We start from the raw sequence: 23,891 nt of genomic DNA on the forward strand, positions 1-23,891 counted from the left end.
CTCCTTATCGTCAAGGCTCTCATCTCTTTTGCAGAACTTCTTGAACCACTACTGCACTGTTCATTAGCAGTTCCTTGGCCAAATGTATTGTTGATGTTGTGAGTTGTCTCTGTTGCTTTATGACCCGTTTTGAACTCCAATAAGAAAATTGCGTGAATTCGCTTTTTGTCTAGTAACAATTTCCGTAGTCTAAAATACATACACAATTAACAAGTAACAATTTATTAGCAAAAATTATAAAGCAAGAAATGTGCAAATGATGTGTAACATAATCACATTTACTTAAAAATTTTTCCAGTATCAAATGGCAAAGTTCAACAATGTGAAACTGTAATTACTTCTGTGCCAACCTAATACCTGGCTGCACCAGCTCTTAGTTGCACCATGTAGGCTCTTTTAGTTCTGGCCTGTGGGATCTCATTCCCTGACTGGAGATTGAATCCTGGACCCCTGCATTGAGAGCACAGAGTCATAGTCACTGGACCACCAGGGAGGTCCCCTAAAAGCTTTCTGATTATATGTATTCTCCTTCCTGTCCTAGAAAAAACACTCTTCTGACAGATGACAATCATATTCTCATTTTCCTTTTTCTAAGTATGCATCTGAAAAAAACTTCTTTCTATATTATTTTCTTCATCTATTATTATTATAGTCTCCACTTGATCTGTAAATAAGGTTTATCTTATTGTTTTGCTATATGTAGACATGACAAATGGTAAATTTAAATTAAATCCTATTAACTGTATTTAATGAGATCCTTTTTCTCCTTCAGTTACGACCACCTCAACCTCCAGTGTACCTCTTTGTTTTTGATGTGTCTCACAATGCAGTTGAAACTGGATACTTGAATTCAGTTTGCCAGAGTTTGTTAGACAATCTGGATTTGTAAGTATCTTAACTGGTTAATTTAGAAACAGTGTTTGTAGTAATAAAATGAATAAGTAGTTCCAAAATATATTTTAAAAGCTATGTAATTATGTTCTAAAAGTCCACTTAAATCCATAGTTAACTGTAGGTCTCCCTTTCTCTGAGAAATAACTAGTTTATTTTTTTTCTTTTATTATGGAAAAATTTCAAGGATGTGGTAAATAGAAAGAATATAGTGAAGTTCCAGGCACTTAGCCTCAGGTTCAGTATTTTTAGCGTTCAGCTGTTCTCGCTTCATCTACTCCTGCCCCTGCTTTTTCCCCTGGAGTATTTTAATGCAAATCTCAATCAGTATATCATTTTACCTAAAAATACATGGAATTATTTTTAAGCCTAACTAAAATATGAGAATCACATCAAACAAAATTAGCAGTAATTCCATAATATAATATCCAGTTCAATTTTTGTTCCTGGTTGTCTCAAGAATGTTTTTTATTGTGGGTTTGTTGGAAAAAGAATCTAAACAGTGTCTACACATTGCATTTGCTGGTTATCTCTCTTAAGCCTCTTAAAACAACTGTACTTTAAATGGTTCTTACATGCTTAGTATAACCCATGAAAGCTAGCATGACCTTTCAGTGTAATGAAATATTCTTGTGCTCTTGTATGGTAAGGAAGAATGTTCAGGAACAAATCTCATCAGAAATGAACTAACTCTCTCAGCTTGGTTGCAGGCATTTTTGTTCTTACCGGCATTTGTGCTTTTAATATTGTAGGTTGTGTATAAGAATTGTTTGTTGATGAGAGGGTTCACTAACTTACCCAAGAATGAAAACTAGTTTGTTTTTCCCCTTGTAAAACTAAGGTGTACATATTTAAGTTCTTTAAAATGTCTTTTTGCTGATCTTCTGAAATGAATGCATTAAGCAGTATAAAAATAAATTTAAGCAATTAAAAAAAAGATGCAGTATGTAAATTACATTTTAGAGTTGGTAAGTGGTAATTTTTTGAAGTCTTTTTATAAGTTAAAATCATCTATAGACTTTCGTGTATACTTTCCATTGTTTTTTATGTCATTTCCTAAGTGATTAATATAGCTTTATATAGGTATAATGAGTTTTGGATTGCTATATTACTGCTTGGTTTTGTTGGTTATTTGGGTTATGTGTAGTGTTTTCTTTGGAGTAGTATGTATTTCCATGGTGATTAAACACTGCATGGATGAAAAACATTTTTGTTGGGATGTTTTCCACAGGATAGAAGCAAATGTTTGTACGTAACTCTTTGCAGATATTTTAGGTATAATATAAAACTTTATAAAATATTCTTCTGAATTTGTTTTTAGGCTTCCTGGCAACACCAGGACAAAAATTGGCTTCATAACATTTGATAGTACAATCCACTTCTACAGTCTTCAAGAAGGTCTCTCTCAACCTCAGATGCTAATAGTTTCAGATATTGAAGGTATATATTATATACTTAAACTAATGAACTGAGGGAATTTTAGTTTTAGAAATGTTTCATGATTGTTCAGCCAATTCAGATCACTTGGTATGATTCTACTATATTGAGGAAAACTTTGAATATGTAGTGACAAGATTTTTGGACTTGTGAGAGTTTTTCAGTCAAAGTTCTTACTTTATAGAAGAGGAAACAGAATTATGGAGGTAAAGTGAATTCTGAACAAGGTAACAAAAACAAGTTAATGTTAAATCTCATTCAGGAAGTATTTGAGGATAGACATAGGCCAGTGAAACAGAATAGAAGCCCAGAAATAAGCCTTCACATATATGGTAATTATTTTTGTTAAAGATACCAAGACCATTCAATGGGGATTTTTAATAAATGGTTCAGAGAAAACTGAGCATGCAAAAGAACGAAGTTAGACCCTTATCTTCAACCATGTTAAAAAAAAAAAAAAACTCAGTGGATCAAAGACCTAAACTTAAGAACTGAAATTATAAGAAAACAGTGGAAAATCTTCATGACATTAGGTTTGGCAGTGATTTCCTGGATATGACACTAAGAGCAGAGGCAACAAAAGAAAAAAATAAATAAATTGGACTTGATCACTGTTAAAAACTTTGGTACATAAAAGAAAACTATCAAGACAGTAAAAAGAAGTACAGAAGTACGGAGAAAACACTTTATATGCAAATTATACATAAGATGAAGGATTAATAAAAGAGCTGCTAATGGCTCAGACCGTAAAGAATCTGCCTGCAATGCAGGAGACCCGGGTTCAGTCCCTTGGTTGGGAAGATCCCCAAAGAAGGGAATGACAACCCACTCCAGTATTCTTGCCTGGAGAATTCCATGGACAGAGAAGCCTGGTGGGCTACAATCCATGGGGTCGCAAAGAGTTGGACATGACTGAATGACTAACAAACATACATACAACTCAGCAATAAATAAACCACAACTCAAAAATGGACAAAGAACTTGAGTAGACAGTTCTCCAAAGAAGATGTACAAATGGTCAATAAATATACAAAAAAATGCTCAACATCATTAGTCATTAGAGAAATACAAATCAAAATCGCAACAAGATACCACTTAACATCCATTGGAATAGCTATTATTTTTAAAAATTGAAAATAACAAGGGCTGGTAAGGATGTGGAAATTTTGGAACTGTTGTATATTGCTGGTGGGAATATAAAATGGTTCAGTGCTATGGAAAACAATTTGTACACTTAAAAATGGTTAAGGTGAAGATTTTCCTGGTTGTCCGGTTGTTAAGAATCCATCTGCTAATGCAGGGGACATTGATCCAGGAAGTTAAAACTCGCCATGGGGCAGCTAAGCCCATGTGCCACAACGACTGAGCCCACGCTCTGGAGCCCATGAGCCATTGCTACTAAAGCTCGAGTGCCCTAGAGCTTGTGCTCTACAACAGGAAAAGTCTCTGCAATGAGAAGCCTGAGCACCGCAACTAGAGAGTAACCCTGACTCACGGCAACCAAAGAATGCCTGTGCAGCCAAAAAATAAAATTAAGTAAATAAATGAAAATTTTAAAAAGAATGACAAAATTTTTTATAGGTTATGGTGATAAATTTTGCATATTATATGTATTTATCACAGTTTAAAAATTAACTCCAAATGGATCATAAATCTGAATATGAGACTGAAACTATAAAACTTAGAAAAAAACATAGAGGTGTCTTTGTGACCTTGAATTAGGCAGTGATTTCTTAGATATAACACCAAAAGCACAAACAACAAAAGAGAAAATAGGTAAGTTGGGCTTCTTAAAAATTAGAACCTTGGGTAAGCAACAGGGTCCTACTGTGTAGCACAAGGAACTGTATTTAATATTCTATGGTAAACCATAATGGAAAAGAATATATATTTGTATAACTGAGTCACTTTGCTGTACAGCAGAAATTAGGACAACATTGTAAATCCACTATACTTCAATAATATAAAAAATGAAAATGTTTTTAAAAACTAAAGCTTTTTGTGTTTCAAAAGGATACCATCATAAAAGTGAAGACACCCACAGAATGAGAAAAAATATTTGCAAGTCATATATCTGATCAAAATATATATCTAGATCATGCAAGGAACTTCTACAACTTAATAAAAAAGACAACCTAATTAATTAAAAAGTGGGCAAAGGGTTTGAATAGCCTTGTCTCTGTGGTACACCATATTCAACATTCTGTCTATGCAGTTGGCTGATAAGCCCTTGAAAAGATGCTCATATCATGAGTTACCAGGGAAATGCAAATGAAAACCACAAAGAAATGCCGTATCACAGCAGTTAAAAAAAATCTCAAAACCAGAATTTTCTGATACTCTGAGCATGTCTGAATAACTGGTTAAGTTCCATGAGTATTGGTTTGGGGATTACAAATATTAATAAATAGGTAAGTTCACAACTATAAAATCTATGAATTATGAGAATTGGCTGTACATCTTTAAAATGCAATAGATGAATAGAGCCCTTCTTCTGTCCTGGTCATTCCAGATCTCATAACAGAGCAGCCAAGTCAGTCTTTCCCCTTTCCCTTATCTATTCATATTTCTCCAACTACTTATTTGGCATAAAATAAAATCACATATCAGGTGATTCTGATAATGGGCCAAGTTGTGAATTTACTGATATGGTTCAGCCTCTCAGTTTTATACAAGAGCTGATGAATATCCCTTGCTGGGTGTCACATAGCGAAATATTTTTTAAAGGACAGTAGCAAGTTTTTGGAAGGGTGTGGAGAAACTGGACCCCTCATTTACTAGTAGTAGGAATGGAAGATGGTGCTGCCATTTTGTCAGTTCCTCTAGAAGTTAAACATAGAGTTAACCATATAACCCAGCAATTTTACTTAATAGGAAAGCAACTATATTTCAATTTTTAAAATTGTTAATATGAATTATTAAAAATAAAACAGTACAGAACATGTCTACCCAAAAATGTGTACATGAATGTTTTTTAACAACTCAGTCAAGAAGTGGAAACAACCCAACATAAACAAAATGTAGGATATCCATATAATGAAATGTTACTCAGCAGTAAAAAACAACATGGGTGAACCTTGAAAATGTTAGGCCAAGAGGAAGAAGCCAGTCACAAAGGACCTCATAGTGTGACTCCATTATTATAAAATGTCCAGAATAGACCTGTTCAGAGACCAGAAGACTACAGGCTACCTAGAGCTGGGGGAGTTGGTAGGGAAGTGAGGAGTGACTGTTACTCAGTGTGGGGTTCCCTTTTGCAATGATGAAAAGGATCTAGAATTAGATAGTGGTGACAGTTGTACAACTCTGCATATAGTAAAAAGATCACTGAAGTGTATCTTCTGCACAAGTAAATTTCATGGTGTGTGAATTATATTTCAAAACTTTTATTAAAATCTTAATTTTAAAGAAAAAAATAGTAGACATATTTTTTTATATGATAAACATTTGATGTTTCAAATTATCTGTTGGTATTGTTTTTATAAGAATTATGATGAGCCTTATTTTTGTAATTTTGTAATGAAAAACAGTACAAAAACGTAAAAATTGAGACCCCCCTCTAAATACTCCATCACCACCTACATTTTCCTGCCAGTTTGCTTCCTTTCAGAAAAGGGTATTTAATACATAAGCAAGAATAAATTAGAATGTTGGAAAACTCCTCTGATGTGGCCATTTAGCATACCTTGCAATTTACTTGATTTTATAGCCCTGAGTAGGATAGTAGTCTTCTTTGTGAGAAAGTATCCACTTTATGAATGACAGAGTTGTTAGTGGGCTGTATTACTTCTATTTCAAGACAGAATTTTTGTGTGTCTTCTTAATAAAGTTTTTTTTTTAATGCCAAGAGTGTTTCTTTGACTGCTTTTGGGGCTAAGCAGGAATTCTAAGGCAGGATTCTAAATTGTCTTAATCTAAGAAGCAAAGTACTTGTACAAACCTTACAGAGCGCTTGTGGTAACTTTTTGAACATAGGTAGATATTGCTGTGAAAGTAGAGAATATGGCTTTTCTCTAAGTGTGGGGGTGGTTAATTATATCAGTGTTATATATTTAGAACATCTGTGATGTTTTGTTTAAAAGAAATATTTATTTATTTTTCAGATGTTTTTATACCTATGCCGGAGAACTTATTAGTAAATTTAAATGAAAGTAAAGAGGTAAGGGACACTTTCCTATCTGACACGTTTAATTGAAATGTTGAAGGAATGTATTTTTTAAATGAACTTTATGTAGAATTTTGCTTCTTTCTGTGACATTTCTAGGATGTGTAGCATTTTTTATTTGCAATTAGTTAAAATTCATCAGATGAACAGCTTTTGAGTTTGCCCTTGAACTGATTGCTTTTAAGTTTACTATATCAGTTTGTGATAGGGTAGAAGATACGTCTTCCATTAAGGAGGATAAGATGCAGGAAACCTGCCTTGCCAGCCATTTGGGAAATTGGGAGGGTTGCTGAGATAAGCTTCTGGTCAGTACGTAGAAGCACTTTAGGCTGCTTTCAGTGCCCTTTGCTTTTCTGATTCACAGAGTGTCATTGAGGTCAGTTCAGAAGAAACTCTTATTACCTGCCTGGAAATTGCCATGACATAATACAGTGAGAGGTGAACAGAATGTGTCTGAAGGGGGGATGTTGTCTACCCTGTACATGCATATATGCCATAGGGGTAACATTTTAACTAGCAAGTCTATGGTCTCAGCTGTTGGCAATGGTGACTTTGCCATAGTGCAAAGTATTTTTTCCCATTAACTCTCTTTATTTGTACAACCTAACCTGAAGAGGCAGTTTTTTTTGTTTTCTTTTTCTTTTGTAGTAATATCATTAGTTGGCAAATTTACTGGCTATCTTAGATTTTGCAATAGGGAAGAGTTAAATACACTTTGGAACCGAAAAGAATAAAGTGTATAGAGGTGATTGCGAAGGCCATATTTCATGGCATTTAAATATGTCAAATCTCTATAAACTGTGATGGTTCTTTTGGATATATTTTGGACTTATAGTCTTGCTGGACTACTGCATGTGCAAGAACTGTAAGGCCCCAATTTTGATTTGTCTTGCTTGCCAATTTACAATGTTGACTTAAAATGGCTTTCTTGTCATATGACCAACTTCATTGTTTACTGTACCGTCTGTAGATTCTCTGACCATCATCATGACTCAATGTCCTGTCTATTGTATCACTTACTGACTTATTGTGGAAAAAAAATTTTTTTATTGTAACACTCTTGAGTTTTCTTGCTTTATTTTACAAGCTCGTCCAAGATTTATTGAAAACTTTGCCGCAAATGTTCACCAAGACCTTGGAGACTCAGAGTGCCTTGGGTCCAGCTCTTCAGGCTGCCTTTAAGTTGATGTCCCCAACTGGTGGTCGAATGTCTGTTTTTCAGACACAACTCCCAACTCTTGGGGTGGGAGCCCTGAAACCTCGAGAGGAACCCAACCAAAGGTCATCTGCTAAGGTTAGAAAGTCATCAGGTGTATGATAAGATTTATGCTGGTGTTTTGTCCCTTCGACTATAGAGATTATTTTAAGTTTATTTTTCAGTTATGAAGAACAGGGAATATAAGGAAATGAATAATCATTTCTGTTTTATGTAGTCATTTCTCTTTCATTATTTTCTATCTGATTCACTCTTACCTTATGTTAGATCTTTAGCAGACCGCTAGCAAATTTGTGTGTAGCTTCCCAGGTGGCTCAGCAGTAAAAGAGTCCGCCTGCCAGTGCAGGAGATGTGGATTCATCGTGGGTCAGGGAGGTCCCCTAGAGAAGGAGTGGCAGCCCACTACAGTATTCTTGTCTGGGAAGTCCTGTGGATAGAGGGGCCTGGTGGGCTGTGGTCCATGGGGTCACAAAGAGCTGGACACGATTTAGCAGCTAAGTACCAACAGCAATGGCACCTGCCTTTGATGAGCAAGTCAGGGAAACTAAGAGAATATTTTGCTAGGGACAAGGTAGACCCTGTGTGATGAGTAAAATTAGTCATGGTTTGTTAAATTGACTGTCCTAAATTGTTTTTGAGCACCTTGTGTGTATAAACTAATTTTAAGATACATATTTCTCAAAAGATGAGAATGTGGTCATATACTGTAATGATTAAAGGTGTCAGCTTTGGAATAAGTCTGACTAAGTTTCATTGCTTTTTAAATGTATAAGCTTGAATAGTTACTTAATTACTTTGCCCCCTCTGTTTCCTTATATTTATAAAGTGAAAGTATCAATTGTACTTATCTCTTATGATAGATGAAAAGTATTACATGTGAATTGTTTAGAAGTTCCAGCATTAAGCATTTAAAAGAGTATCGAAATAAGTATAATAGGTATACTCCTTTTTAAAAGTAAAGCAAACTAGAAAATTCTTAAGCAGGACATGTTTCTTGCTGAAAAAAAGAGAAAATATTACAAAACATAAAGGATTTTATAGAATGTTTAAAGATAATTGTTAACCCTCAGTATATATGGTGTGTGTGTGTGTGTGTGCTCAGTCACTCAGTCATGTCCAACTCTTTGCAACTCCATGGACAGTACCCCGCCAGGCTCTTTTATCCATGGGATTTTCCCAGCGGGAGTACTGGAGTGTGTTGCCATTTCTTCCTCCAGGGGCTCTTCTTGATGCAGGGGTTGAACCTCCATCTCTGGTGTCACTTCAGTGGCATGTATGAAACGATATATAAATTTTATGACAATTTAATGATTTGAAATGTTTTCTTTTTGTAATTATTAATAGGAAATTCACTTGACACCATCAACTGACTTCTATAAGAAATTAGCCTTGGACTGTTCTGGTCAGCAGGTGGCTGTTGACTTATTCCTTCTCAGTGGACAGTATTCTGATTTGGCTTCTCTGGGTAAGTTCTTCCTTGTGATTTTTTTTCCAGGTGAAAGTCAAAATGGAATTTTTATGATGATATAGATGACAAAGTGAAGGAATTCTTATCCCCTTGGGAAGTTAGTTTAGTTTATAATTAACCTGGTAGTCTTCTTCTCTGAACATTTATAATAGGGAAATGTCTATATTACTATTTAAAGGAACGAATTCTTTTTTGACAATGTCTTGGAAGGTAAAGAAAGGTCAGTTCGAGTGCTTGTAGTTACTTTGTGTTAGTAATAGTAGGTAATGGTAGAATTTAAAAGGATTATGTGTTCTCTTTCAGGTTGTATTTCTCGGTATTCAGCAGGTAGTGTCTATTATTATCCCTCTTACCACCATCAACACAACCCAGTCCAAGTACAGAAATTGCAGAAGGAACTACAGAGATACCTCACTCGGAAGATTGGCTTTGAGGCAGTCATGAGGATTCGGTGTACCAAAGGTGGGGGCACTTTTTTTAAACATTTACAAAGGCATAAATGGAGCTTTGCTTTGAATTGTCTCTATTTCTGGCTGTTCTGGGTCTTTCTTGCTGCACGTGGGCTTTCTCTGCTTGTGGCAAGCAGGGGTCACTCCTTGCTGCAGTGCACAGGCTGCTCATTGCGGTGGCTTCTCTTGCTGCGGAGCACAGGCTCTAGGTGCCCCGGGCTGCAGTAGTTGTGGCTTGCACGTTCTAAATGCAGGCTCAGTAGTTAGGGCTCACGGGCGTAGCTGCTCCATGGCGTGTGGGGTCTTCCCAGCCCAGGAGTTGAGCCGGTATCCCCTGCATTTGCAAGTGGATTGGTAATCACGGGACTACCAGGGAAGTCCATCTTCTTTCATTTTCTTAATGGTACCCTTTGAGGCACAATTATTTTTAATTTTGGTGATGTCCCATTGATCATCTTTTTTCATTTTTCATTTGTACTTTTGGTATCATAGGTAGCTCAGTTGGTAAAGAATCCACTTACCATGCAGGAGACCCTGGTTTGATTCCTTGGCTGGGAAGATCTGCTGGAGAAGGGATAGGCTACCCTTACTCCAATATTCTTGGCCTTCCCTGGTGGCTCAGCTGATAGAGAATCCATCTGCAATCGGGAGATTGGGTTCGATGCCTGGGTTGGGAAGATCCCCTGGAGAAGGGAATGGCTTCCCACTCCAGTATCTGGCCTGAAGAATTCCATGGACTATAGTCAGTGGGGTCACAAAGAGTCAGTCATGACTGAGAGGCTTTCACTTTCACATCATAACAGTAAACCACTAACTTAGAGTCATGAACATTTATACATATGTTGTCTTCTAAGATTTTTATAGTTATAATTCTTATATTTAAGTCTTTGATTTATTTTTAGTTAATTTTTGTTTTTGATGAGGTAGGTGTTTGACTTCATACTTTTGCATGTAGATATAGTTGTCCCAGCACCATTTATTAAAAAATACTGTTCTCTCTCTATTGAATTGTCTTGTCGTCTGTGTCCCTTTGTTGAAAATTAGTTGATCATAAATGTGAGGGTTTATTTCTGGATTCTGAATTTTATTCTTTTAATCTATATGTCTGTCTTATGCCAGTACCAAACTTTCTTGACTATTGTGACTTCGTAGTAAGTTTGAAATTAGGAAGTATGAGTCCTCTCACATTTTGCTTCTTTACCAGAATTATAGTGATATTCTGGGTTCCTTACATTTTTATATGATTCTTAGTTTCATCTTGTCAGTTTCTGCAAAGAAGCCAGCTGGTATTTGATAGAGCTTTCATTTAATAGGTAGATAAATTGGAGGGAAGAAGAACTAAAGGGCCTCTCGAAGAAAGTGAAAGAGGAGAGGGAAAAAATTGGCTTAAAGCTCAACATTCAGAAAACTAAGATCATGGTATCTGGTCCCATCACTTCATGGCAAATAGATGGGGAAACAGTGGAAACAGTGGCTGACTTTATTTTGGGGGGCTCCAAAATCACTGCAGATGGTGATTGTAGCCATGAAATTAAAAGATGCTTACTCCTTGGAAGGAAAGTTATGACCAACCTAGACAGCATATTCAAAAGCAGAGACATTACTTTGTCAACAAAGGTCCATCTAGTCAGGGCTATGATTTTTCCAGTAGTCATGGATGGATGTGAGAATTGGACTATGAAGAAAGCTGAGCGCCAAAGAAATGATGCTTTTGAACTGTGGTGTTGGAGAAGACTCTTGCGAGTCCCCTGGACTGCAAGGAGATCAAACCAGTTCATCCTAAAGGAAATCAGTCCTGGGTGATTATTGGAAGGAATGATGTTGAAGCTGAAACTCCAGTACTTTGGCCACCTGATGTGAAGAGCTGACTCATTGGAAGACTCTGATGCTGGGAAAGATTGAGGGCAGGAGGAGAAGGGGACAACAGAGGATGAGATGGTTGGATGGCATCACCGACTCATTGGACATGGGTTTGGGTGAACTCTGGGAGTTGGTAATGGACAGGGAGGCCTGACATGTTGCAGTTTGTGAGGTCTCAAAGAGTCGGACACGACTGAGCGATTGAACTGAAATTGGAGGGAATATTGACATCTTAACAGTAAGTCTTCCCATCCAAAAACATGGTATGTCTCTTCTTTAATTTTTTCAACAATATGTTGTAGTTTTTAGAATGTAGGTTTTGTTTCTTTTGTCAGATTTATTCCTAAATATTTTTTCTGTTATATTTCAAATAGAATTATTAAAAATTTTTTTTTTCTCCTATAAGGATAATTAATCCTTTGCATATTGATCTGATGTCCAGCACTCTTGTTGAACTTGCTTCTAAATTCTAACAGTTTTTTAGCATTTATGTTTTAAAGGGCCTACTTGTATCCTATCCAAGATTGAAGGACCTCAGACATGATTATTTCTGCAGATACTGGCTCTAAATTAAGGGAAATGTACATGCCAGAAGTGCTTTTATGACTTTTTCTGCTTGTCAGGACAGAAGCTGTTGTATATGTACCTAACTTTGCATAAAAAGCTTGGGCATACAAACCAACCTGTGCCTTCTTTCTATAGTGCTTAATTTACTGTATCTTTGTGGTTAATTTGCTTAAATTTCTCTTTTTTTAATGATAAATTTCATTTCATATGAAATAAAATGCTCTTGGTAAAGCTACCAAAAAAAAGTACACTACAAAAAGATGTAAAATGAGAAATTAAGCCAGTATAGTCTGCCTTAGAGTTTCTCATATGCTCTTGAAAATTTTTCCCATGCATAGATAAACCTGGGTATAAATTTTCACCTTCAAGTAAAAGCAGTGAGGGTCACATGTGGCTTTTTTTTTTGTACATGCTTTCTGTTTTTATATATACAGATCTACATCCTTCCTTTTTTCCTAATTACTGTTGCAAAGTTGGTTTTTACTTCACAAGCAAAATATATACCTATTATTATAAAAAATGAAAACATTATTGATGAAGCTAGTCCTTTTGTATCAACTGTGTATGTGTTATTTCACTTTCTCTCCAGCCTTATATCATCATAACCACATTGCTGTGTTACTTTTTCTATACATTTACGTACATTTGTACCACTTCATGGAAAATATATAGTATAATGCAGTAGCATAAATAAGATTGTACAGGTTTTCAGCAAGTCTTGAAGATCTATTAATATTAATTATGTAGATCTATCTTTTTTTTTTTTTAATCTCATGTATTTTAACTTCTAACTAGTATTTCAGTTCAGTTCAGTCGCTCAGTCGTGTCCGACTCTTTGCGACCCCATGAATCGCAGCACGCCAGGCTTCCCTGTCCATCACCAACTCCTGGAATTCACCCAGATTGATGTGCATCTAGTCAATGATGCCATCCAGCCATCTCATCCTCTGTCGTCCTCTTCTCCTCCTGCCCCCAATCCCTTCCAGCATCAGGGTCTTTTCCAGTGAGTCAGCTCTTCGCATCAGGTGGCCAAAGTATTCGAGTTTCAGCCTGAGCATCAGTCCTTCCAATGAACACCCAGGACTGGTCTCCTTTAGGATGGACTGGTTAGATCTCCTTGCAGTCCAAGGGACTCTCAAGAGTCTTCTCCAACACCACAGTTCAAAAGCATCAATTCTTCGGCGCTCAGCTTTCTTCACAGTCCAACTCCCACATTCATACATGAATACTAGAAAAACCGTAGCCCTGACTAGACGGACCTTTGTTGACAAAGTAATGTCTCTGCTTTTTAATATGCTGTGTAGGTTGGCCATAACTTTCCTTCCAAGGAGTAAGTGTTTTTAATTTCATGGCTGCAATCACCATCTTCAGTGATTTTGGAGCCCAAAAAACTAAAGTCTGACACTGTTTCCACTGTTTCCCCATCTATTTCCCATGAAGTGATGGGACCAGATGCCATGATCTTCGTTTTCTGAATGTTGAGCTTTAAGCCAACTTTTTCACTCTCCTCGTTCACTTTCATCAAGTGGCTTTTTAGTTCCTCTTCACTTTCTGCCATAAGGGTGGTGTCATCTGCATATCTGATGTGATTGATATTTCTCCCGGCAATCTTGATTCCAGCTTGTGCTTCTTCCAGCCCAGCGTTTCTCATGATGTACTCTGCATATAAGTTAAATAAGCAGGGTGACAATATATAGCCTTGACGTACTCCTTATCCTATTTGGAACCAGTCTGTTGTTCCATGTCCAGTTCTAACTGTTGTAAATATCACTATTTTCCTACTGATTAGCATTAAAGATTTTTGTGATTTTTCTTTTTGTTATGACACAAACAGTAATGCTTAATTTTTTTGCACATATAAATTTGGAACTTCAATGATTGTATCTGTAGAATAAATTCTTTGTGATGGAATTACTATGGTTAAAGTAAATACCCATTTAGCATTTTGGAAGATACTGTCAACTTCTTATTGAAAAAAGTTATTTTGAAAATTTGAATTCCTTTAAGAAGTTATCTTTTATTCCATCCTCATTCTTACTAACTACCGTGTATTATTTAATATGATTGTTTCCAGTGTCAGTGTGTGGGTTTTCCCAATACTACCAAGCAATTAACTCAGTTCTGACATTGCTTACCTAGAGATATCATCAGATCCCACAGATTAAGGGTTCAGTCTCACAAAATTGCCTCCCCACACACCACACCACCACATTTCAGAAGCCAGTTGTGAGTCCAATTTGTTACCTATGCTTCTCGCTATAGATTGGAGGTTCCAGCAAATCCCTCCTTTGGTTGAAATTATTGGCTAGAGTGACTTATAGAACTCAGAAGAAACATTATACTTACTAGATTACCAGTCTATTTTATTTAATTAAAAAAAATTCATTTATTTATTTTAATTGGAGGCTGATTATTTTATAATATTGTAGTGGTTTTTGCCATACCTTGACATGAATCAGCATGGGTGTACATGTGTTCCCCATCCTGAAGCCCCCTCCCACCTCCTTCCCCATCCCATCCCTCATGGTCATCCCAGTGCACCAGCCCTGAGCACCCTGTCTCATGCATCAAACCTGGACTGGCAATCTATTTCACATATGGTAATATACATGTTTCAGTGCTATTCTCTCAAGTCATCCCACCCTTGCCTTCTCCCACAGAGTCCAAAAGACTGTTCTTTACATCTGTGTCTCTTTTGCTGTCTTGCAATAGGGTCATCGTTACCATCTTTCTAAATTCCATATATATGTATTAATATGCTGTATTGGCATTTTTCTTTCTGACTTACTTCACTTTGTATAATAGGCTCTAGATTCATCCACCTCATTAGAACTGATTCAAATGCATTCTTTTTAATAGCTGAGTAAAGATTACCAGTTTATTTTAAAAGGATATAGCTCAACAACAAAAAAAGAGATAGGATGCATAGAGCAAGATATGAGGAAAGGAAAAGGGTGTGGGGTCCTGGAGTTTCTGGAGCTTGCTTCCTCTCTCTGAGAGCTTCATTCTTCCCAAATTTCCATTCACAATCCCAAAGCTTTCTTAAGGACCCTGTCCTTTGGGGTTTTATGGGGCTTCATTGCATAGTCAAGACTGCTTAATTCACTCTCAAGCACCTCTCTCCTCCCTGGAAGTACTGAGTTGGGTAGGGGTAGGGGGAATGTCAAACTGAAAGTTCTAATCCTCTATAATCAAATGGTTGAATCCTCTGGTAGCCACCTCCCATCATTAGGTAACCTAGTTCCTTTCTAGAAGTCACCTAGTTACCATAGTAAAAGAAAACTTTATAATCCTCAACACTTAGGGAATTCTAAAGGTTTTAGGAGCTGTGTACCTGGAATGGGTGAAGATTGAGGATTTATTTTTTTATAAACCACAATATCACATCTAAACTTTGTTTTGACATCTTTTTCTTTTCTAGGTCTTTCCATTCATACTTTCCATGGGAACTTCTTTGTTCGGTCAACAGACTTGCTGTCTTTGCCCAATGTAAACCCAGATGCTGGCTATGCAGTACAGATGTCAGTGGAAGAAAGTCTTACTGACACTCAGTTGGTTTCCTTTCAGTCAGCACTCTTGTATACATCCAGCAAAGGTAAGTTTTTCTGTTTGTTTTATTGTGGCAAAAACACATAACATGAGATCTATCCTCTTAACAAAATTATGTCTAAAATACAGTATTGTTAATTATAAGCACAATGATGGAGCAAAGGTAAGATTTTTGAATTGGCCACTGTACTCTATAGCTTGTGATAAAATCCATCTTCTTTGGAGGAAATTACCATTTCTGTTAAGCCAAAAAAGTGTTCTTAATCTTAAGAGGCTTTTTGTTATTCTTGATAAAGCTAAGATATTTGGTGTTTAATTTTTCAAGCATTGTATTTAACAGATATTTATTAAGAGTCTACTTAGTGTCTGAAATGTGACAACACAGTAGTCAAACTGAATTAAAACCCTTTTTCTCATAGTCCTTATTCTAGTAGGGGAGACAAACAATAAAAAGGATATATCAGTAAAATAGTAATTTCTTATACAATGACATTAGTTAATGAGAAACAGAAAGCTGGTAAAGGGTTTAAAAGGTGCTGAGAGGTGATGGTCTTTTAAGATAGGGTTTCCAGGAAAGGTCTTACAGAGGGTGACATTTGAGTTAAGTCTTGAAGGAGTTCAAATGCAAGATAAACAGTTTTTAAGGGTGTAATTTGTTTAGTGCTAATTAATTTATAATATATTTTGTCCAAAAGATGATGTGAAGGCTGGTTAAATTTATTTTTATTATTTTAAAGATTCACAACTCTCACCTTATTTCTGTTTTGTCTCCTAAAAAAAGTTTTGAAAAGTGTTACTGTGCTGTGTCTACTGATTTTTATAGCCCTGCCAAAATCTATAAAAAGTATATAATAGATACTTTAATGAAAACTATTAATATTAGAGAAGTCCACTTTTTGTACTATGATTATAATAATATTGCATACCATAAAGGTAAAATAGATAGATTTCTGAATCTAGATATTATTTTTTATTTGACAAAAAAATTCCCGGTCCTTTTTCTCATTGATTTTTCTTAACATATAACAGAAACCCCTAATATATAACTGAACTAGGTAAAATCTACCATTTTAATATATAGTTCCACAAATTACTTTTAAAGAGAAGTAATACCTGACTATGACCAGTGTATTCTCTTGGCAAAACTCTATTAGCCTTTGCCCTGCTTCATTCTGTACTCCAAGGCCAAATTTGCCTGTTACTCTAGGTGTTTCTTGACTTCCTACGTTTGCATTCCAGTCCCCTATAATGAAAAGGACATCTTTTTTGGGTGTTAGTTCTGGAAGGTCTTGTAGCTCTTCATAGAACCATTCAACTTCAACTTCTTCAGCATTACTGGTCAGAGCATAGACTTGAATTACTGTGATATTGAATGGTTTGCCTTGGAAACGAACAGAGATCATTCTCTCGTTTTTGAGATTGCATCCAAGTACTGCATTTCCAACTCTTCCGTTGACTATGATGGCTACTCCATTTCTTCTAAGGGATTCCTGCCCACAGTAGTAGATATAATGGTCATCTGAGTTAAATTCACCCAACCAGTACATTTTAGTTCACTGATTCCTAGAATCAACGTTCACTCTTTGCATCTCCTATTTGAGCACTTCCAGTTTGCCTGATTGATGGACCTAACATTCCAGGTTCCTATGCAATAATGCTCTTTACAGCATCGGACCTTGCTTCTATCAGCAGTCACATCGACAACTAGGTGTTGTTTTTGCTTTGGCTTCATCCCTTCATTCTTTCTGTAGTTACTTCTCCAATGATCTTCAGTAGCATATTGGGCACCTACCGACCTGGGGAGTTCATCTTTCAGTGTCCTATCTTTTTGATATACAGTCAGCAAAAACAAGACCAAGAGCTGACTGTGGCTCAGATCATGAACTCCTTATTCCCAGATTCAGACTTAAATTGAAGAAAATGGGGATAACCATTAGACCATTCATGTATGACCTAAATCAGATCCCTTATGATTATACAATGGAAGTGAGAAATAGATTTCAGGGACTAGGTCTGATAGATAGAGTGCTGATGAACTATGGACAGAAGATCGTGACACTGTTCAGGAGACAGGGATCAAGACCATCCCCAAGAAAAAGAAATGCACAAAAGTAAAGTGGCTGTCTGAGGAGGCCTTACAAATAGTTGTGAAAAGAAGAGAAGTGAAAAACAAAGGAGAAAAGGAAAGATGCACCCATCTGAATGCAGAGTTCCAAAGAATAGCAAGGAGAGATAAGAAAGCCGCCTTCAGTGACCAATGCAAAGAAATAGAGGAAAACAATAGAATGGGAAAGACTAGAGATCTCTTTAAGAAAATTAGAAATACCAAGGGAACATTTCATGCAAAGATAGGCTCGATAAAGGACAGAAAGTTATGGACCTAACAGAAGCAGAAGATATTAAGAAGTGGAAAGAATACACAGAAGAACTGTACCAAAAAGATCTTCACGACCCAGATACTCACAATGGTGTGATCACTCACCTAGAGCCAGACATCCTGGAATGTGAAGTCAAGTGGGCCTTAAGAAGCAGCACTATGAACGAAGCTAGTGGAGGTGATGGAATTCCAGTTGAACAATTTCAAATCTTGAAAGATGATGCTGTGAAAGTCCACTCAGTATGCCAGCAAATTTGGAAAACTCAGCAGTGGCCACAGGACTGGAAAAGGTCAGTTTTCATTCCAATCCCAAAGAAAAGCAATGCCAAAGAATGCTCAAATTACTGCACAATTGCGCTCATCTCACACGCTAGTAAAGTAATGCTCAAAATTCTCCAAGCCAGGCTTCCACAGTATGTGAACCATGAACTTCCTGATGTTCAAACTGGTTTTAGAAAAGGCAGAGGAACCAGAGATCAAATTGCCAACATCCGCTGGATCATCAAAAAAGCAAGAGCGTTCCAAAAGACCATCTATTTCTGCTTTATTGACTATGCCAAAGCCTTTGACTGTGTGGATCATAATAAACTGAAAGAGATGGGAATACCAGACCCCCTGACCTGCCTCTTGAGAAACCTGTATGCAGGTCAGGAAGCAACAGTTAGACCTGGACATGGAACAACAGACTGGTTCCAAATAGGAAAAGGAGTATGTCAAGGCTGTAATTGTCACCCTGCTTATTTAACTTCTATGCAGAGTACATCATGAGAAACGCTGGGCTGGATGAAGCACAAGCTAGAATCAGGATTGCCAGGAGAAATACCAGTAACCAGACATATGCAGATGATACCACCCTTATGACAGAAAGTGAAGAAGAACTAAAAAGCCTCTTGATGAAAGTGAAAGAGGAGTGATAAACTTGGCTTAAAGCTCAACATTCAGAAAACTAAGATCATGGGATCTGGTCTCATCACTTCATGGCAAATAGACGGGGAAACAGTGGCCAACTTTCTGGGCTCCAGAATCACTGCAGATGATGATTGCAGCCATGAAATTAAAAAACACTTACTCCTTGGAAGGAAAGTTATGGCCAACCTACACAGCATATTAAAAAGCAGAGACATTACTTTGCCAACAAAGGTCCGTCTAGTCAGGGCTACAGTTTTTCTAGTAGTCATGTATGAATGTGGGAGTTGGACTATAAAGAAAGCTGAGTGCTGAAGAGTTGATGCTTTTGAATTGAGGTGTTGGAGAAGACTCTTGAGAGTCCCTTGGACTGCAAGTAGATCCAACCAGTCTATCTTAAAGAAAAGCAGTCCTGGGTGTTCATTGGAAGGACTGATGTTGAAGCTGAAGCTCCAATACTTTGGCCACCTGATGCAAAGAGCTGACTCATTAGAAAAGACCCTGATGCTGGGAGGGATTCGGGGCAGGAGGAGACAGGGACAACCAAGGATGAAATGGTTGGATGGCATCACCTGCTCAATGGGCATGAGTTTGGGTAAACTCCAGGAGTTGTTGATGGACAGGGAGGCCTGGTGTGCTGTGATCCATGGAGTCCCAAAGAGTTGGACATGACTGAGCAACTGAACTGAACTGAATACCTGTCTAAAAGGGTAACATTATTTAGTGCTTCTATTCTATATAAAAACATTGATAACTAACAAATAAGATGTTTAAGCCTATCATATTGGCAATGACAGCTATTACACGCAGAGAAAGAGATACGCTCACTTTGTGACCCATTAGACTATAGCCTGTCAGACTCGTCTGTCCGTGGGATTCTCCAGGCAAGAATACTGGAGTGGGTTACCATTCCCTTCTTCAGGGGATCTTGCCCACCCAGCGGCTAAATCCTGCTTACTGGGTAGTTCAAACGGTAGAGAATCTGCCTGCAACATGAGAGACCTGGGTTCGATCCCTGGGTCCAGAGGATCCCCTTGAGAAGGGCATGGCAACCCACTCCAGTATTCTTGCCTGGTGAATTCCATGGACAGAGGAGCCTGGTGGGCTACAGTCCATGGGTTTGCAAAGAGTCGGACACGACTGAGCAATTTGTACACTTTTCTCCTCCATTCCAGCTATATTCTTTTTTTTTTTTAATGTTACTTTTTTTTTTTTTACTTTATTTTACTTTACAATACTGTATTGGTTTTGCCATACATTGACATGAATCCACCACAGGTATACATGAGTTCCCAAACATGAACTCCCCTCCCACCTCCCACCCCATATCATCTCTCCGTGCACCAGCCCCAACCATCCTGTATCCTGCATCAAACATAGACTGGCGATTCGTTTCTTACATGATAGTATACATGTTTCAGTGCCATTCTCCCAAATCATCCCACCCTCTCCCTCTCCCTCAGAGTCCAAAAGTCTGCTCTACACATCTGTGTCTCTTTTGCTGTCTCACATATATATGTGTTAGTATACTGTATTGGTGTTTTTCTTTCTGGCTTACTTCACTCTTTATAATCGGCTCCAGTTTCATCCATCTCATTAGAACTGATTTAAATGTATTCTTTTTAATGGCTGAGTAATACTCCATTGTGTATATGTACCACAGTTTTCTTATCCATTCATCTGCTGATGGACATCTAGGTTGTTTCCATGTCCTGGCTATTATAAACAGTGCTGTGATGAACATTGGGGTACATGTGTTTCTTTCTATTCCAGCTATATTCGTTACCATCTGAGCCACCAGGGAAGTTACAATTCCACAAGTTTTGACTATTTAAGTATCACAGTCTGTTCCATTACCCCCAACATATCCTTGTGTTTTTATAGTCAGCTGTCTCCCATCCCCAGATCTTAGCAAGTGTTACCTGTTTTCTGACCCTATACTTTTGCCTTTGCAAAAATGTTTTATGAATAGAATCATACAGTAGGTAAACCTTTTATATCTGGCTCTTTCACTTAAAACAATGGATTTAAAATTCATCCAAGTTGTTTCATCTACTAGTAGTTTGTTTCTTTTTATTCCTAAATAGTATTCCATTTTACCCAGGTTATTTATTTATTTTCTAGTTTAGGTACATTTGAGTTGTTTCCAGTTTTTGGCAATTTCAAATATAGCCCTTATAAACATTTGCGTACAGATTTTTGCATGAGCATAAATTATAATTTCACTTGAGTAAATACTTCTCAGTGTTTTTGATGGGTTTGCAAAGGGTTTGTCTGGGTTGTATGGTGAGCTTATGTCTAACTTCTTAAGAACTTGCCAAACTGTTTCCTAAGCAGCTGTACCATTTTGTGCTCACAGTGTATGAGAGTTCCAGCTGCTCTGCATTCTCACCAGCATTTACTGTTATCTGCTTATTATTTTTGGTTTGAGGTATTTTTGCTTGTTATGCCCTTTTAATAAAGTATAATGTATCACTTTTAGTTTTATTTCATGTTTCTGTAATAAATAATGTTGGATATCTTTTTATATACTTCAGTCGCTCAGTCATGTCCGACTCTGCGACCCCATGAATCGCAGCACGCCAGGCCTCCCTGTCCATCACCAACTCCCAGAGTTCACACAAACTCACATCCATCGAGTCAGTGATGCCATCCAGCCATCTCATCCTCTGTCGTCCCCTTCTCCTCCTGCCCCCAATCCCTCCCAGCATCAGAGTCTTTTCCAACGAGTCAACTCTTCGCCTGAGGTGGCCAAAGTATTGGAGTTTCAGCTTTAGCATCATTCCTTCCAAAGAACACCCAGGGCTGATCTCCTTTAGAATGGACTGGTTGGATCTCCTTGCAGTCCAAGGGACTGTCAGGAGTTTTCTCCAACACCACAGTTCAAAAGCATCAATTCTTTGGCGCTCAGCCTTCTTCACAGTCCAACTCTCACATCCATATATGACCACAGGAAAAACCATAGCCTTGACTAGATGGACCTTAGTCGGCAAAGTAATGTCTCTGCTTTTGAATATGCTATTTAGGTTGGTCATAACTTTTCTTCCAAGGAGTAAGCGTCTTCTAATTTCATGGCTACAATCACCATCTGCAGTGATCTTGGAGGCCAAAAAAAGTCTGACACTGTTTCCACTGCTTCCCCATCTATTTGCCATCAAGTGATGGGACCAGTTATTAGTTTAGGTTATTCCTAATGTTTTCTAGGAATAACCTAAATAAAATGTGATTATAATTTCCATCCATGTCCACAAATCTTTGTCATCTAAAAACTTCGCTAAGATGGATTTGTTGAATTGAAAATAGAAATATAGAGATGTTTAGAAAAATATTGATACTGCCATGTTTCTTTTCAGAAATATTTTACCAATTTGTAGTCATATTCAATGCCCTTTTAATATCAGCCTCTTATTTTGTGAGTTTATCTGTATCTAAGTATATAATAGTTGTTGTCAATGATAGGCTAAACATTGTATCTTATTTCTTTTAGTTACCAATGTTTTTGTCTAGAATAGAAGCAGTAAATAATGTCACCCTTTTACATAGATATTACTTCTCTTTAAAAATAATTTATATAAGCTCCTGCTAGGTAAGGGTTTGTTAGTCTTCATGTGTCCCTACAGGTTGCAGTGTGGGTATCCATTCCAGTTTTTTGCTTGTTGTTCTTTGGTGTTCAAGATCTTACTCGTTAAAAATTTTTAAGAGACTGACTTGATATTTGATATTTTATGGTTCTCAGATGGTTTTCACTTTTGTTTCTTGTATTTACTGATTTTTGTTGGGTGGGTAATTAGCAAAGAGGAAGTGTTCTGACTGTTTAATTTTTTTTTAATGAAAACTTTATTTTTAATTTGACAAGCTAAGTATCTTTAGAGGATTTCTTTTAATTTTTTTCCTGTGATTAAAAAGAACACTATAAAATTTCTCTGGAGTTTGAATATCAAAACAGACTGTAGAACATATCCTGGAGTAGTGTTTTCTTACATCATATATATTTTACCAAAATTGCTTTTACAAAAAAGGATAAACTAATCAAAAAATTCAGAAAAGAAATCTTTAAGAAGCTAGCACGTTATCATCATTTGGATATGATCTCTGTTGTCTTTTCAGTGGTACTTTGAAAAAAATTTCGTAGTAAAAAAATAACACTTTAGAGTTTGTTTTGTTACTATTCCTACTTACTATACATAATCTTGTTTGGTTCCAAATTGAAGTGATTTTTCTGAGTAACTTTAATACAAACTTTTTTTTTTAATATTGTTGTCCCTCACTAATATTTGTATGTTTTCTCCAAAGGCGAAAGAAGAATTCGTGTTCATACTTTGTGTTTGCCGGTAGTTTCAACTTTAAATGAAGTTTTTCTTGGAGCCGATGTTCAAGCAATTTCAGGGTTATTGGCCAATATGGGTAAGAATTATTACCTATTGTAAACATATTACAAGTAGTAGCATTTGAAAAATCTATATACTTGTATCTTCCTTTAAATAATTAGCTTTAGAATTTCAGTGTTTTAGATTCAGTGTATGCCTGCCAAGTAACTATTTGAATAAATGGGTCTGCTGCCACTCCAGTGCTCTTTCCTGGGAAATCCCATGGACAGAGGAGCCTGCTGGGCTGCAGTCTCTGGGATTGCTAAGAGTCGGACACGACTGAGCAACTTCACTTTTACTTTTCACTTTCATGCACTGGAGAAGGAAATGGCAACCCACTCCAGTATTCTTGCCTGGAGAATCCCAGGGACGGGGGAGCCTGGTGGGCTGCCGTCTCTGGGGTCGCGCAGAGTCGGACATGACTGAGGCGACTTAGCAGCAGCAGCAGATAACCTGATCTTTTTTTCTTTTTTAAATTGTACAGCTTTATTGAAATTAGTTTCAGTTTGTTTGAGATATAAGTGATATAATTATCACTTAACCCATTTGAGTATATGACTCCATATATACATCTATGAGTATCTATACAGATTTGTATGGCCATCACCTGAGTCTAGTTTTAGAACATTTCAATCACCC

At 37.0% G+C, this 23,891-nt stretch overlaps 1 protein-coding gene across 1 annotated transcript in view; it reads left to right on the forward strand.

Moving 5' to 3' along the window:
- SEC24A (SEC24 homolog A, COPII coat complex component) overlaps nucleotides 1-23,891 on the forward strand; it is a 69,552-nt gene that overhangs the window by 35,412 nt on the left and 10,249 nt on the right. Inside the window, exons 10-17 of the mRNA XM_068979594.1 lie at nucleotides 773-885; nucleotides 2,213-2,331; nucleotides 6,432-6,487; nucleotides 7,581-7,787; nucleotides 9,054-9,174; nucleotides 9,481-9,639; nucleotides 15,475-15,648; nucleotides 23,179-23,289. Of these exons, the coding sequence (XP_068835695.1) occupies nucleotides 773-885; nucleotides 2,213-2,331; nucleotides 6,432-6,487; nucleotides 7,581-7,787; nucleotides 9,054-9,174; nucleotides 9,481-9,639; nucleotides 15,475-15,648; nucleotides 23,179-23,289 (1,060 nt within the window). The remainder of the gene's footprint in view (nucleotides 1-772; nucleotides 886-2,212; nucleotides 2,332-6,431; nucleotides 6,488-7,580; nucleotides 7,788-9,053; nucleotides 9,175-9,480; nucleotides 9,640-15,474; nucleotides 15,649-23,178; nucleotides 23,290-23,891) is intronic.

The sequence above is a fragment of the Capricornis sumatraensis genome, chromosome 9 (genome assembly GCF_032405125.1).
Source record: "Capricornis sumatraensis isolate serow.1 chromosome 9, serow.2, whole genome shotgun sequence".
Classification (NCBI taxonomy): Eukaryota; Metazoa; Chordata; class Mammalia; order Artiodactyla; family Bovidae; genus Capricornis; species Capricornis sumatraensis.